This window comes from Vulpes vulpes, chromosome 14 (genome assembly GCF_048418805.1).
Source record: "Vulpes vulpes isolate BD-2025 chromosome 14, VulVul3, whole genome shotgun sequence".
Classification (NCBI taxonomy): Eukaryota; Metazoa; Chordata; class Mammalia; order Carnivora; family Canidae; genus Vulpes; species Vulpes vulpes.
This window is the reverse complement of record NC_132793.1, coordinates 100,338,785-100,351,206: the sequence shown is the minus strand read 5'-3', so window position 1 is coordinate 100,351,206 and position 12,422 is coordinate 100,338,785. Positions and strand designations below refer to the sequence as shown.

The window sequence follows — 12,422 nt, the reverse complement described above, 5'->3', positions numbered from 1 at the left end:
TGTAAAACTTTAAAAACAAAATGTATTGGAAAATCTTTAAAACTTTGGATTCAGTAAAAATTATTTAGATACAACCCAAATGCATAATTTATAGCAGAAAAAATTGAAAAACTGGACCCCATAAAAATTCTAACTTTTGTGCTTCAAAGGACACCATTAAGAAAACAGATGAGCCACAGGCTGGGAGAAGTACTTGCTAACTATATACATGATAAAGGACTTAGAATACATAAAGAATTCTTAAAATTCAATAAGACACACAATCAAAAAATGGGCAAAAGATTTAAATAGACATTTCCCCAGAGAAGGTATCAGAACAGCTACTCAGCACACAAAAAAATGCTCAATTATCAGTCATTAAAAGACTGCAAAGAAAAACCTCAGTGAGATACTGTTTCACACACACTGAAACAGCTATGATAAAAAAGACAGTAACAAATGTTGGTGAGGATGTTGAGAAATAGGAACTCTCATGCAGTGCCAGTTTGGGAATGCAAAATAACATAGCCACTTTGGTGGTTTCTTAAAAATGTAAACATATATTTATCACTTGTAGGTGTCTGTTCAAGAGAAGTGAAAACACATGTCCACAAAAAGACTTGCATGTGAATGTTCATAACAGCATTATTCGTAACAGCCCAGAACTGGAAACAGGTCAAGAGTCCATCAACTGGTGAACAGCTAAACCAACTGATAGATCGACACAATGGAATACTATTAAACAAGAAAAAGGAATGAAATACTGACACGGGCTACAACACATGGATAAACTTTGAAAACTTCATGCTAAACAAAAGAAGCCATACACAAAAGATCATATACTGTATGATCCCATTTATGGGAACTGTCTAGCAAAGGTAAATCTATAGAGACAGTAGATTAGTGGTTGCCTGGGCCTGGGACGGGAGAGCTGGGAATGTGACTTTACAATAAATGGGCTGAAGGATCTTACAGGGTGATGAAAATGTTTTAAACCTGGATTACGGTGATGGTTGCACAACAAGGTAAACTTATGAAAAATTACTGCATTGTAAACTTAAAATGGGTGAGTTTTATGTTATGTAAATTATGTCTCAGAGAAAAACAAATACCATATGATTTCATTCATATGTGGAATTTAAGAAACAAAACATGAACATAGGGGAAGGGAAGGAAAAAGAAGATAAAAACAGAGAGGGAGGCAAACCCTAAAGAGACTTTTAACTCTAGGAAACAAACAGGATTGCTGGAGGGCAGGTGGGTGGGCAGATGCAGTAATTGGGTGATGGGCATTAAGGAGGGCACTTAATGTAATGAGCCCTAGGTGTTATATGCAACTGATGGATCATTACATTCTACCTCTGAAACTAATAATATACCATATATTAACTAAATCAAATTTAAATTTAAAAAATAAAATAAAAATTAAAAAATCATATCTCAGTAAAATTTTAAAAATAGGTCTTTGAGGCCTAAAATAAATGATAACCAAAAGACAACAACACCCAAAGACAAAACAGAAAACCAACATACAAAAATACAGTGGAGTAGATCAAGAAACACAAAACTTGGTGAGTGGTACCTGGGTGGCTCAATATATTATCTGCCTTTGGCTCAGGTCATGATCCCAGGGTCCTGGGATCAAGCCCCTCCCTGCTTAGCAGGAGCCTGCTTCTTCCTCTCCCCACTGCTTGTGCTCTCTCTGGCTATATTTCTCTCTCAGGTAATAAATAAAAAAAAAAAATCTCTGCTCAGCAAGGAGTCTGCTCCTCCCTCTCCCTCCACCCCCCCTTGTCCCTGCTTATACTTTCTCCAAAATAAATAAATAAAATCTTAAAAAAAAAAAAAAAAAAGAAAGAAAGAAATACACCAGAGAGCCCAGTGCGAGGCTCCATCCCAGGACCCTGAGATCATGACCTGAGCCGAAGGCAGACGCTTACCTGATTGAGCCACTCAGGTGCCCCTGATTTCTAACTTTTAAATGATTCCCCCCTCCAAAAAAATTAATAATAATAATAATAACATATGAAAGAAAGTGAAATAAAGTAAATGTGGCAAGATATTTAAAAACTGGTGAACCTAAATGAGAGGCATATAGATGCTCACTGTGCTACAGTGTTTCAAATTTTCTGTGGGTTAAAAATTTCTAAATAAAATGCTGAAGGAAAAAAATAGGTCCTTTATCTGTATACTACTTTTCTTTAAAAGAGTTTGAAACACTTCTGGTTTTTACCTTACCACTTCACAAATACTTAATGATAAATGACTTATTTTCATAAAACCCCATAATATACTACTAAAAATAGGCAATATCCCAATTCTTAAATGGGGAAACAGAGCTCAAGGTTGAAGCTCACATAAGACGACAATGGAACTATGATTAAATGTTAAGCTTCCTGCTGAACAGTCCCCATTTTTTTTCTTTTTAAACATCAAAACATTTAAGGCACAGTTTTAAAATGGAATTTGCTTAAGAATGTAGTGACATATATTTCCTTTCTTTTTTTTTACTTAATTTAATTTTTTTATTTCCTATTTTCAAAGTAAAAGGCACCCTCTAAATCCAGGGTCATCGTACAATGCTTCCACTTGTCTCCTATAATTAAGGGATATCAGAGAGGCTTGAGTTCAAATATCCATTTCATAAAGAGATCCTAGATCACCATAAGTCTGTAGCTACCTTTAAGTGCTTCAGGAGTTCTCTGCCTAGTTCACAGTCCAGTTTGATGGCAAACACGATGTGTAGGATAACGGTGCCTTCAACGTGACGAAGTTCACCTGATGGCACAGTAACAAGATCCAACAGCCTAAAAGATTCAACAGAAAAGTATGAGCTACAGTTTGAGCAAGAGACAAAAGTACAGATACTCAGCTGAACAAGCAGACCAACTCAAGGTGAACTCATACTATCACTGGAGGCAGCAAATAGAAATTCTACTGCCCTATTCCTGCTCCTTTATAACAAAACTTCTTGACAGAATTATCTATTGTCATTAATTACACTTTTTTACCTCTTCTCAGTTAAATCCAATTCAACCAGGCTTCTGCCCCTCCCCACCCACTCTCAATTGACTATTCTTGTAAATTACAAATGACCTCTATGTTGCCAAAACCAATAATCTAGTTCCACCTTAACACCTCAGCAGACATGAAACAGTTGACCATTTCTTTTTTGAAACACTCTCTTCTCTTCTGGTGTACTGTCACTCAATTCTCCATTTTTTTTTTTTTCCTGCTGGCTCATCCTCGCTTTACGTGGTGGAATGCTCCTGAGCTCAGTCTTGATTTTCTTTTTCTTCACAATTTCCCTAGGATTCCCCAGTCAGTCCTGTGGCTTTAGTTCTTTCCAATCTCTTATTTCCAGTCCTGACCTCTCCCTCAAACTCCAGACTCTCTGCTTAATACCTCCATATGGGATGCTAATACACATGTGAAACTTAACATGGTTAAAACTGAGCTTATTTTGTCTTACATCTGCTTTTCAGTCTTTCCTAACTCAGTATATAAGACCACCTTCTAATCAATTGCTCAAGCCAAATAACAAAGTTACCCTAGAGTAGAAGCGGTAGGCTGCAATTGGATTAACAGCATGAGCTCTGCAGCCAAACTGCCCTGACTGAACTCTCAGCTCTACTACTATATATAACCTTGGGATATTCCTTAATTCCTCTGTGCCTCAGTTTCCACATGCATAAAGTAGAAGCAAAATAGGGTTCTTGTGAGGTTAAGGTGCTTAGAACAGCACCAGGCATAGGTGCTTCAGAAAAAATCTTTTTCAGACACGTTAACTATTCCACTAGCTGAGAATGTTTTCTCTGATTTATATATTGTGGTTCTTATCATTCAGGCTTCAGTTAAAGTGGCACGCTCTCCAAGAGGTTTCCCTTGACCACTCAATCTTAAGTAGCTACACTGTCACTATCACTTCATCCATTTGAGTTACCTGCATAGCACTTCCTAATATTTTTATTTATTTCCTGTTCTCTTCTCACCAATACTTAAACTCCTTGAGAACAGGGACCTTGCCTGAGTGGTTCATCACTGTAGCCCCAAGGCCAAATAGTTTCTGGCTCAGAATAGACAAAAATAGCTTATTAACTTGCAATTTACACAACAATTACTGCTCTGCTCCTGAAGAGCTGTAAATGAGCAAGGCGAAGAGGCTACTTTAGTACTGAGCAGCTCAGAGGACTAGGGAAGTTCTGTGCTGAGGTGAAGGTAGGGACTGGAAGGTTAAACAACAAGGGTAAAACACACATAAGATGCAACTGTAAAAAAAGATTTTATTTCTGTACTGTATTACTCACTCATCACCACTCTGTTCCTCATTGTGCTGCTTATCTAGCTCGCTGAAGAAAGTTATGATTCCTTCCAAAGCCCTCCTTCTGCTTCCCTAAAAAAATACAGAACAGGTAAGGTCTCCTCATAAAAGACAAGATCACCAAGTTGAACTTCCTAAATAGGTAAATTACAACCTGAAGTCACACTAAGCATTTATAGAATATTTTTTTTTGTTGAAATTGTGTTTGAAATGCATCTTAGTGTTAGACTTAGGTTAAGGGGCCGATAGCCCACCCTCTTTGAGATCTTCATCCCTTCTGCTACCACGCATATACAGATTGTGAGAGTACAAGAGTCATATAGGTTTTCTGAGGCTGAGAAGCATGATCCTTTTACCCATATCATCAGACATGAAATGAAAGCATTTATGCCTTAGTATGTAAGCCAAGAGTATGAAAAGCTGAATGACCCAACTGATCATTCCACCAGAGATTAAAAAACATCTGTATATTTGTTATTTATACCTTTGAGGAGAGAACCAGAAGCTGATAGACCAGAGGTGGTATTTCTTGAAGATTCAACTTGGAGAACATTCTCAACACTTTTTCCATCACAAATTCCACCTCTTCTGCAGTCAGAGGGACATCCCTGTGGATCAAAGACTCTCAAGGCCAGAGCTATGGTCTAATTTGGGAGATACCAGAATATTATAACTTGTCCTTTGGTTTTTATCAAAGAGAGAACTTTAAAGGGGACCAAAAAACATACATAAGCAAAGTCACATTGGAAAAGAAATCATAGTTATACTTTAAGCAATTAAAGTAAAAAGAGGGGAGAAAATCTTAGAAAAGAGAGGTACAAATACTCTTACTTGGGGGAAAGCAGTGTGTGAGCTTCCTAAATTTCAATTTCTAGCAGGCAAGTTCAAATAGCAGGGTATAAAGAGAAAAGGGAAAATGATACTTACTTGAACATGGAAGTGAGTTGGATTACATATTGCCGATCCCATCTGGTTAAAGAAAATGACGAGTATGAAAGTTTATCTCAATTTAACTTATTTGCATATTACTTTGAAAAAATTAATAAGGAGGGAAAAAATTAAGGCCATTTCAAGTACCACCGGAAAACAAGATAAAATAACCAATGAAATAACAGCTTTTAACCTCTAAAACTATAAAAATAAAAGTCTGGTGATAGTACTAGGAATTTTTGGGAAACAAATGCTCTCCACATACTGTTTTAGATAGTATATACTGATATAACCCTTCTGGAAAGACAAGCTGACAATACTTATCAAGTTTAAAAATGCAAATAACCACAGATCCCCTACCCAAATTAGTATTAGAAATATATCCCAAGTACATGCTTATAAAAGGTCACCTAGATATGTAAGGATGTTCATTGCAACACTTTTTATAATAGCAAAAAACCCAAATTACCATATATTATTTGTTGGGGAAAAAAAAAAAAAACCCTACCCTTAACAACTGGAGATTAGCCACTTAGAATAGCATGCAACTATTAAAAAGAATGATGTAGAGTTGTATAAACCGACATGAATAGATGTGTTAAATGAAAAATGCAAGGTATATTACATTGTGTATTGAATAAACTCTTTAGTGTATTAAAAACAAACAAGGGGAGCCTGGCTGGCTCTGTGAGGAGCATGTGACTCTTGATCTCAGGGTCGAGTTTAAGCCCCATGTTGGGTATATAGGGATTATTTAAAGCTAAAACTTAAAAAAAAATCTTTTTTTAAAGATTTGATTTATTTATTCATGAGAGACACAGAGAGAGGCAGAGACACAACCCTGCAGGGAGCCTAATGCAAGACCCAATCCCAGAACCCTGGGATCATGACCTAGGTTGAAGGCAGAAGCTCAACCACTGAGCCACTCAGGTGCCCCTCTTTAAAAAAAAAATTTTTTTTTTAAAGATTTTATTTATGTATTCATAGAGAGAGAGAGAGAGAGAGAGAGAGGCAGAGACACAGGCAGAGGGAGAAGCAGGCTCCGTGCAGAGAGCCCGACATGGGACTCGATCCAGGGTCTCCAGGATCACACCCTGGGCTGCAGGCGGCGCTAAATCGCTGTGCCACCGGGGCTGCCCGTTTTTTTTTTTTTTTTTTTTTTAAGATTTTTAATTTAAAAACAAATAGATAAGCACACGTGAGCTGATACATACTTATAATGTCATAAAAGCTGTTACTTCGGACTTACATAATCTTGGGGGCTCCCTTCTGTTTCTTTTTAATGTACCCAAATGTAATCATTCTATTTTACAACCAAGTATTCTCTTTATTTCACTGACTATATAGTAAGAAGTTTTCATCTTTGGTGGTTTTGTGCATCTCATTTTTAATGGGTTTAAGTTTCATGGAGTGTTCTATCTTACCTAACATAGGTTACACACCATAACCTACATTTCTCTATCATTGTAATGCTTAAGCGGGTCACAAAGTTCTGGGTTGAACATTTGTATGTATGAGTATTTTCTTATTATGTTGGAATCTTTCCTTAGAGTAGATTCTCATATTTCTGGTTTAAAGATACAACCATTATTTATATATCCCACCCGTTCAAAAAACATATAAAAGATATACAGCAGCAGAGTGACTTCCCAGCCTTAAGGACCTTGGGAGTCCATAAAACACTGGAGGACAAAACTGCTTTAAGATGAACAGTCAAGTAAAGAGAAACTATATTGTAGTCTTAGAACAGAAAATATAGGTATTTCTTAAAAATTCATCACAGACTAAATGGTTTTATAGTTGTACATTATAAACAAACAAAAAAAAAGACTAAAAACTTAATGATACAAATTCCTGATATAAACAGTAATCCTGTTTTTTTGCCAATTGTATGTCTGAGAAAACGCTACACATTTTAAGACTTACCTTCCAGAACACAGGGTGTTAATCAACTGCTTCTTACATTCTTCCCCACTCAGTACACCTAGAAATGCAAAATACACTGAGAAATAAATCTGATTAAGTGACTAGCCGAAAATGCCACTAAAATTGAAAGAAAATTACCTTTTCCATAAGCAAGATTTTCCTTATTGGCAACAAGGGCAGTGAGAATAATGGGTAACAACTCCAAAGATTTTCCATTCGTTAAGCTGCCCTCTTCGATAGCACCAACAAACTCCTTGGCTAATTCCACCAGCAATGGTCCTGGAAAATTATGAGCCTAAAAATTCATGGGATAAAGAAAATGTTAAGCAGAAATCTATAGAGTCTTGGCATCTCTTTCCACAAAGCAGTGTCTTTTGCTGAATTAATAGAAGTGGGACTAAAACCCAGAACTGGTCCTTTAAGGGATCCAGGAAATCGTTCTGCTCTAGAGAAACTTATAATTGTAAAAGATTTCAAAGGTCAAAATCCTAAATTAGTTCTCCAATGTTTTATTTTTTTCCAATGTTTTCAAATACTCTTCAAAGATATCAGATACCCACAATATCAGAAATTAACATAAACATGGGTTTATGGCTCATCCATCAACTATTCTTTTTTTTTTTTTTTTTTTTAACAGTTCTTATTCATAGGAGGAACTATGCCATGTTTGGCACACTTAAGTTTTCCCACCCTTAACAAATTACAACCCTCCCTGCCTCCAGCCAATTTACCCAAAACCAAAAAAGTTTTTGTTTTCCATCTTACCTCTAGCATTAGTAATCCTATGATCTCGGATGCTACTTCTTTCTGCAAATCCCCTGATTCCACCAAGTGAATACCACAAATGTATATCTTAAGTCTCCTAAGAGCTCCAGCTTCCTCAGAGCAGGGGGAACCTTATTGTTTTAAACGAGTGGTACAGAAACAAAGAAAGAAGAAAAAAAGAAGTCTTATAAAGTTGAAGGGCAAACAGGAAAAGTGAACAGCATTATAGTTTAATATAGAAGTAGAATTATCAAACTACTGATTGCTATAGTGTTTAGAACAGCAAAATTTAGGAGCTTTACAAAAGTACTTAAATTAGATAACTAAAATGTCATTTTTTCTTCCTCTATATCATTAATTTTTATTTATATCATTAAATTTTTAACATAAGCTTATAGTACAAAAGGGGAAATACCTTCTAAGATACCTCAGAGCCTTTTTGGGTCCAGTAACACAAATTAAATGTCTTTACATATTCCACTTCAAAACATCATCACTGAGTAATGTCAGCAGGAATGGCAGAATAATAATGACCTCAGAAAATCCTTTCCTCCATAAAAGCAGTAAGAAAACTGACAGAAATAATGAAAACTATCAAAAACAACAATCCTAAGAGAGGAGAGTGGTTATCTGATTTCCAGAATTCTCACAAAATATCACAAGAGGGGGCACCTGGGTGGTTCAGTGGTTGAGCATCTGCCTTTGGTTCAGGTCGTGATCTGGGATCCTAGGACTGAGTCCCATACTGGGCAGCCTGCGAGGAGCCTGCTTCCCTCTCTGCTTATGTGTCTGCCTCTCTCTCTGTCTCTCATGAAAAAAATAAATAAAATCTTAAAAAAAAAATGTACCAAGAGTATGGCCCGTAAACAGGAAAAAGGAAAATCAATAGAAACTGTCCCTGACAGAGCTTAGATGCTAGGTTACAAGATTTTAAATCAGCTGTTTTCAGTATGTTCAAAGAAGAGGAGGAAACCATGCCTAAAGAACTAAAGGAAATATAAGAAAATATCTCACCAAGTAGAGAATATCAACAGAGACAGAAATTATAAATAAGTAGGGGCATCTGGGTGGTTCAGTCAATTGAGTATTTAATTCTTGATTTCAGCCCAAGTTATGATCTCAGGGTCATGAGCTTGAGCCCCACTCCAGGCTCTGAACTCAGCATGGACTCTGCTTGAGTTTCTCTCCTTGCCCCTCCCCCCACTCACACATACATGCATGCACATGCATGCATGCTCTATCTTTAAAAAAAGAAATTGTAAATTGATTAATTAATTAAAATTCTGGAATAAAAAAATAATTGATCTGAAAAACCTATGATAAAGTCTCAATAGGAGATCTGACCTGATGGAAGAAAGGACCACAGAACTTAAAGATAGGGCAACTGGGATTATCATCTGAGGGACAGAAAGTGAAGAAAAATGAACAGAGCCTCAAAGTCCTGTGGGCTATCATCATGAATGCTGACACAGACACAATGAAAATCCAGAAAGGAAAGAAAGAAAGGGGCAAAAAGAAGAAATCAGCAGCAGCCTTTGAGGGGCTCCTCTGGCAACCTCCGGTGCCAGGGCTTGTGCCTGAACCTTTTTCCCTGCAGCCTCTAGGCAGCTTTTTAACCATCCCGGAGCCCTTTCCCAAAACGTGGACCAAATGGAGACAATAAAGCTTTTTGCAGAAGAAAAAAAAAAAAAAGGAAGAAGAAGAAGAAGAAGAAGAAGAAATCATGGCCAAAAACTTCCCAATTTTAATGAATGCTAATTTACAAATTTAAGAAACTCAATAAATTCCAATGATAAACACAAGAAGTACACTTAGACATACCATAGCAAACAGTCAAAATCAAAGACACCTCATCATAGCAAAAGCCATATATGAAAAATCCACAACTAACACCATATCCAATTATTAGACTGAAAGCATCTCCATAAAACATGAAAACTATAAGGATGCCTACTCTTATCACTTCTATTCAACACAGTATTAAAATTCCAGATAGAGTAATTATTATATTTAGGGCCACTGAACTGTATACTTAAAAAAGGTCAAAGACAGAATCTTAAAAGCAATAAGAGAGAAGCAAGTCATCTGGAAAAGAGATAGTCAATATAATTAACAGCCAATTTCTCAACAACAACAACAAAAGCAACAAAACACCTCCCTGCCCCCCCCCCCCCACAACACGGAAAGGCAGAAAAAAACACAGTAACATAGTCAAAATGCTGAAAGAAGGACTATCAACCAAGAATTCTACAACCAGAAAAAATGTCCTTCAAAAATGAAGGGGAAATTAAGACATTCCCAGATAAACAACAGAGAGAATTTTCTGCTAGAAGACTTACCCTACTGCCAAAGGGAATCCTTCAGGCTGAAATGAAAGAATACTAGGAAGTATCGTGAATCCACATGAAACAGCACCAGTAAAGGTACTACATAGGAAAATACAAAAGGCAATAGAAATGTACTTCTTATTTGTAAATAGTTTTTCTCCTAGCTAATTTATAAGATCTGCATAAAGTAGTAATTATAAATCTGTGCTGATGGGCATAAATGTGTAAAGATGTCATTTGTATGACAATAACAACACAAAAGAGGGAGGAGGAGAAAGAAGCTACATACAGAACAAAGTACTATAAACTATTAAAACTAAGCTGGTATTAATCTGAACTAGACTGTTATTTAATAAATAGTATACTAGAAAATAGTACACTAGAAAATATTTAAACACAACACAGTTTTTTTTAAAAGATTTTATTTATTTATTTATTTTTATTTTTTTAATTTTTATTTATTTATGATAGTCACACACACAGAGAGAGAGAGAGAGAGAGAGGCAGAGACACAGGCAGAGGGAGAAGCAGCTCCCTCTGGGGAGCCTGATGTGGGACTCGATCCTGGACCCCAGGATCATGCCCTGAGTCAAAGGCAGATGTTGAACCACTGAACTACCCAGGTGTCCCAAAAACACATAAATTTAAAAAATACATAAGACAGAAAAAGCAGAGGAACTTGGCTAACTCAGTTGCAGAGCATGCAACTCTTGATCTCAGGGTGTAAGGCTGAGCCCCACAGTGGGTGTAGAGATTACTTAAAAAAACAAAAACAAACACACCACTTAAAAAAAGACACAAAGAGTAAAATGGCAGATGTAAACCCCACCTTATCAATAACTACAATAAGGTGATTAGACATTCTAACCAAAAGACAGAGATTGGCAGAATACATTTTTTAAAAATTCAGTTATATGCTATTAACCAGAGACACAATTTAGACTCAAAGGTATACAGTTTGAAAGTTAAGGGACAGAGAAAGATTTACCAGTCAAGCAGTAACCAAAGAGTTAGATTGGCTATATAAATATTAGAAAAAAGTAGACTTTAAGACAAAAATTATTACTGGAGACAAAGGACATTTTATAATGATTAAAAGATCATCAAGGTATGTACAATTACAAATATATAAGTACTTAACAAAAGAGCTCCAAAATACACAAAGTAAAAACCAACAGAACTGGAGAAATAGACAATTCAACAATAATTAAAGACTTCAATATCCTGCTTTCAATAATGGATAGAACAATTAGAAGATCAACAAGGACACACACATAAACAACACACTAGATCTAACAGATATCTATAGAACACTACACCTAGGGCACCTGGGTGGCCCAGTAGTTGAGCATCTGCCTTTGGCTCAGGTCATGATCCCAGGGTCCTGGGATTGAGTCCCACATCAGGCTCTCTGCAGGGAGTCTGCTTCTCCCTCTGCCTATGTTTCTGCCTCTCTCTCTCTGTGTCTCTCATGAATAAATAAATAAAATCTTAAAAAAAAAAAAAAGCCTACTGCATTTCTATACACTAGTAATGAACAATCAGATGATTAAATTAAGAAAATCCCATTTACAATATAATAAAAATAGAACATTTAGGAAAAAATTTAAGAAAAGTGTAAAAGTTATATTCTGAAGATTATAAATATTACTGAGAAATAAAGAGAACTTAAGTAAATGGAAAGACATTCCATATTCATGTAATCAAAGACTTATGCTAAAATAGCAATACTTCTCAAATCCATACACAGACCCAACACAATCTCTGCTAAAACTCCAGCTTTTCTTTTTCAGAAACTGATAAGCTAATCTTAAAATTCATATGGAAACACAAGGGACCCTGAATATCCAAAATAATCCTGAAAAAGAAAAACAAAGTTGGAGGACTCAAACTTCCCAGTTTTAAAACGTACTACGAAGTTACAGTGATTAATAGCATGGTCTTGCCATAAGGAGGCACACAGAGTAAGGGACTAGCACTCTGAGTCTAGACACAAACCCTCACATTAATGGGCAACTGATTTTCAGATAAGGGGCTACTGAAAACAAGAAAGGATGAAGTTGGATTCCTACCTCACGCCATACACCAAAATAAACTTAAAATGGATCGAAGATCTAACTGTAAGAGGTAAGCCTATAAAACTTTGAAAAGAAAATATAAGTTTAAATCTTCAT

The 12,422-nt window shown here is 36.2% G+C and overlaps 1 protein-coding gene across 3 annotated transcripts in view; it reads right to left on the bottom strand.

The window, feature by feature from the left end:
* FANCI (FA complementation group I) overlaps positions 1–12,422 on the bottom strand; it is a 73,170-nt gene that overhangs the window by 51,130 nt on the left and 9,618 nt on the right. For 2 of the 3 annotated variants that reach the window (XM_026001072.2, XM_072737302.1), the window contains exons 4-10: positions 7,922–8,052; positions 7,295–7,451; positions 7,157–7,214; positions 5,228–5,269; positions 4,785–4,908; positions 4,287–4,372; positions 2,660–2,786 (exon numbers count right to left, since the gene is read on the bottom strand). In XM_026001072.2, coding sequence (XP_025856857.2) covers positions 2,660–2,786; positions 4,287–4,372; positions 4,785–4,908; positions 5,228–5,269; positions 7,157–7,214; positions 7,295–7,451; positions 7,922–8,052 — 725 coding nt within the window. Of the gene's footprint in view, positions 1–2,659; positions 2,787–4,286; positions 4,373–4,784; positions 4,945–5,227; positions 5,270–7,156; positions 7,215–7,294; positions 7,452–7,921; positions 8,053–12,422 lie in introns of all 3 variants that reach the window. The other variant, XM_072737303.1, reaches the window with a different exon arrangement.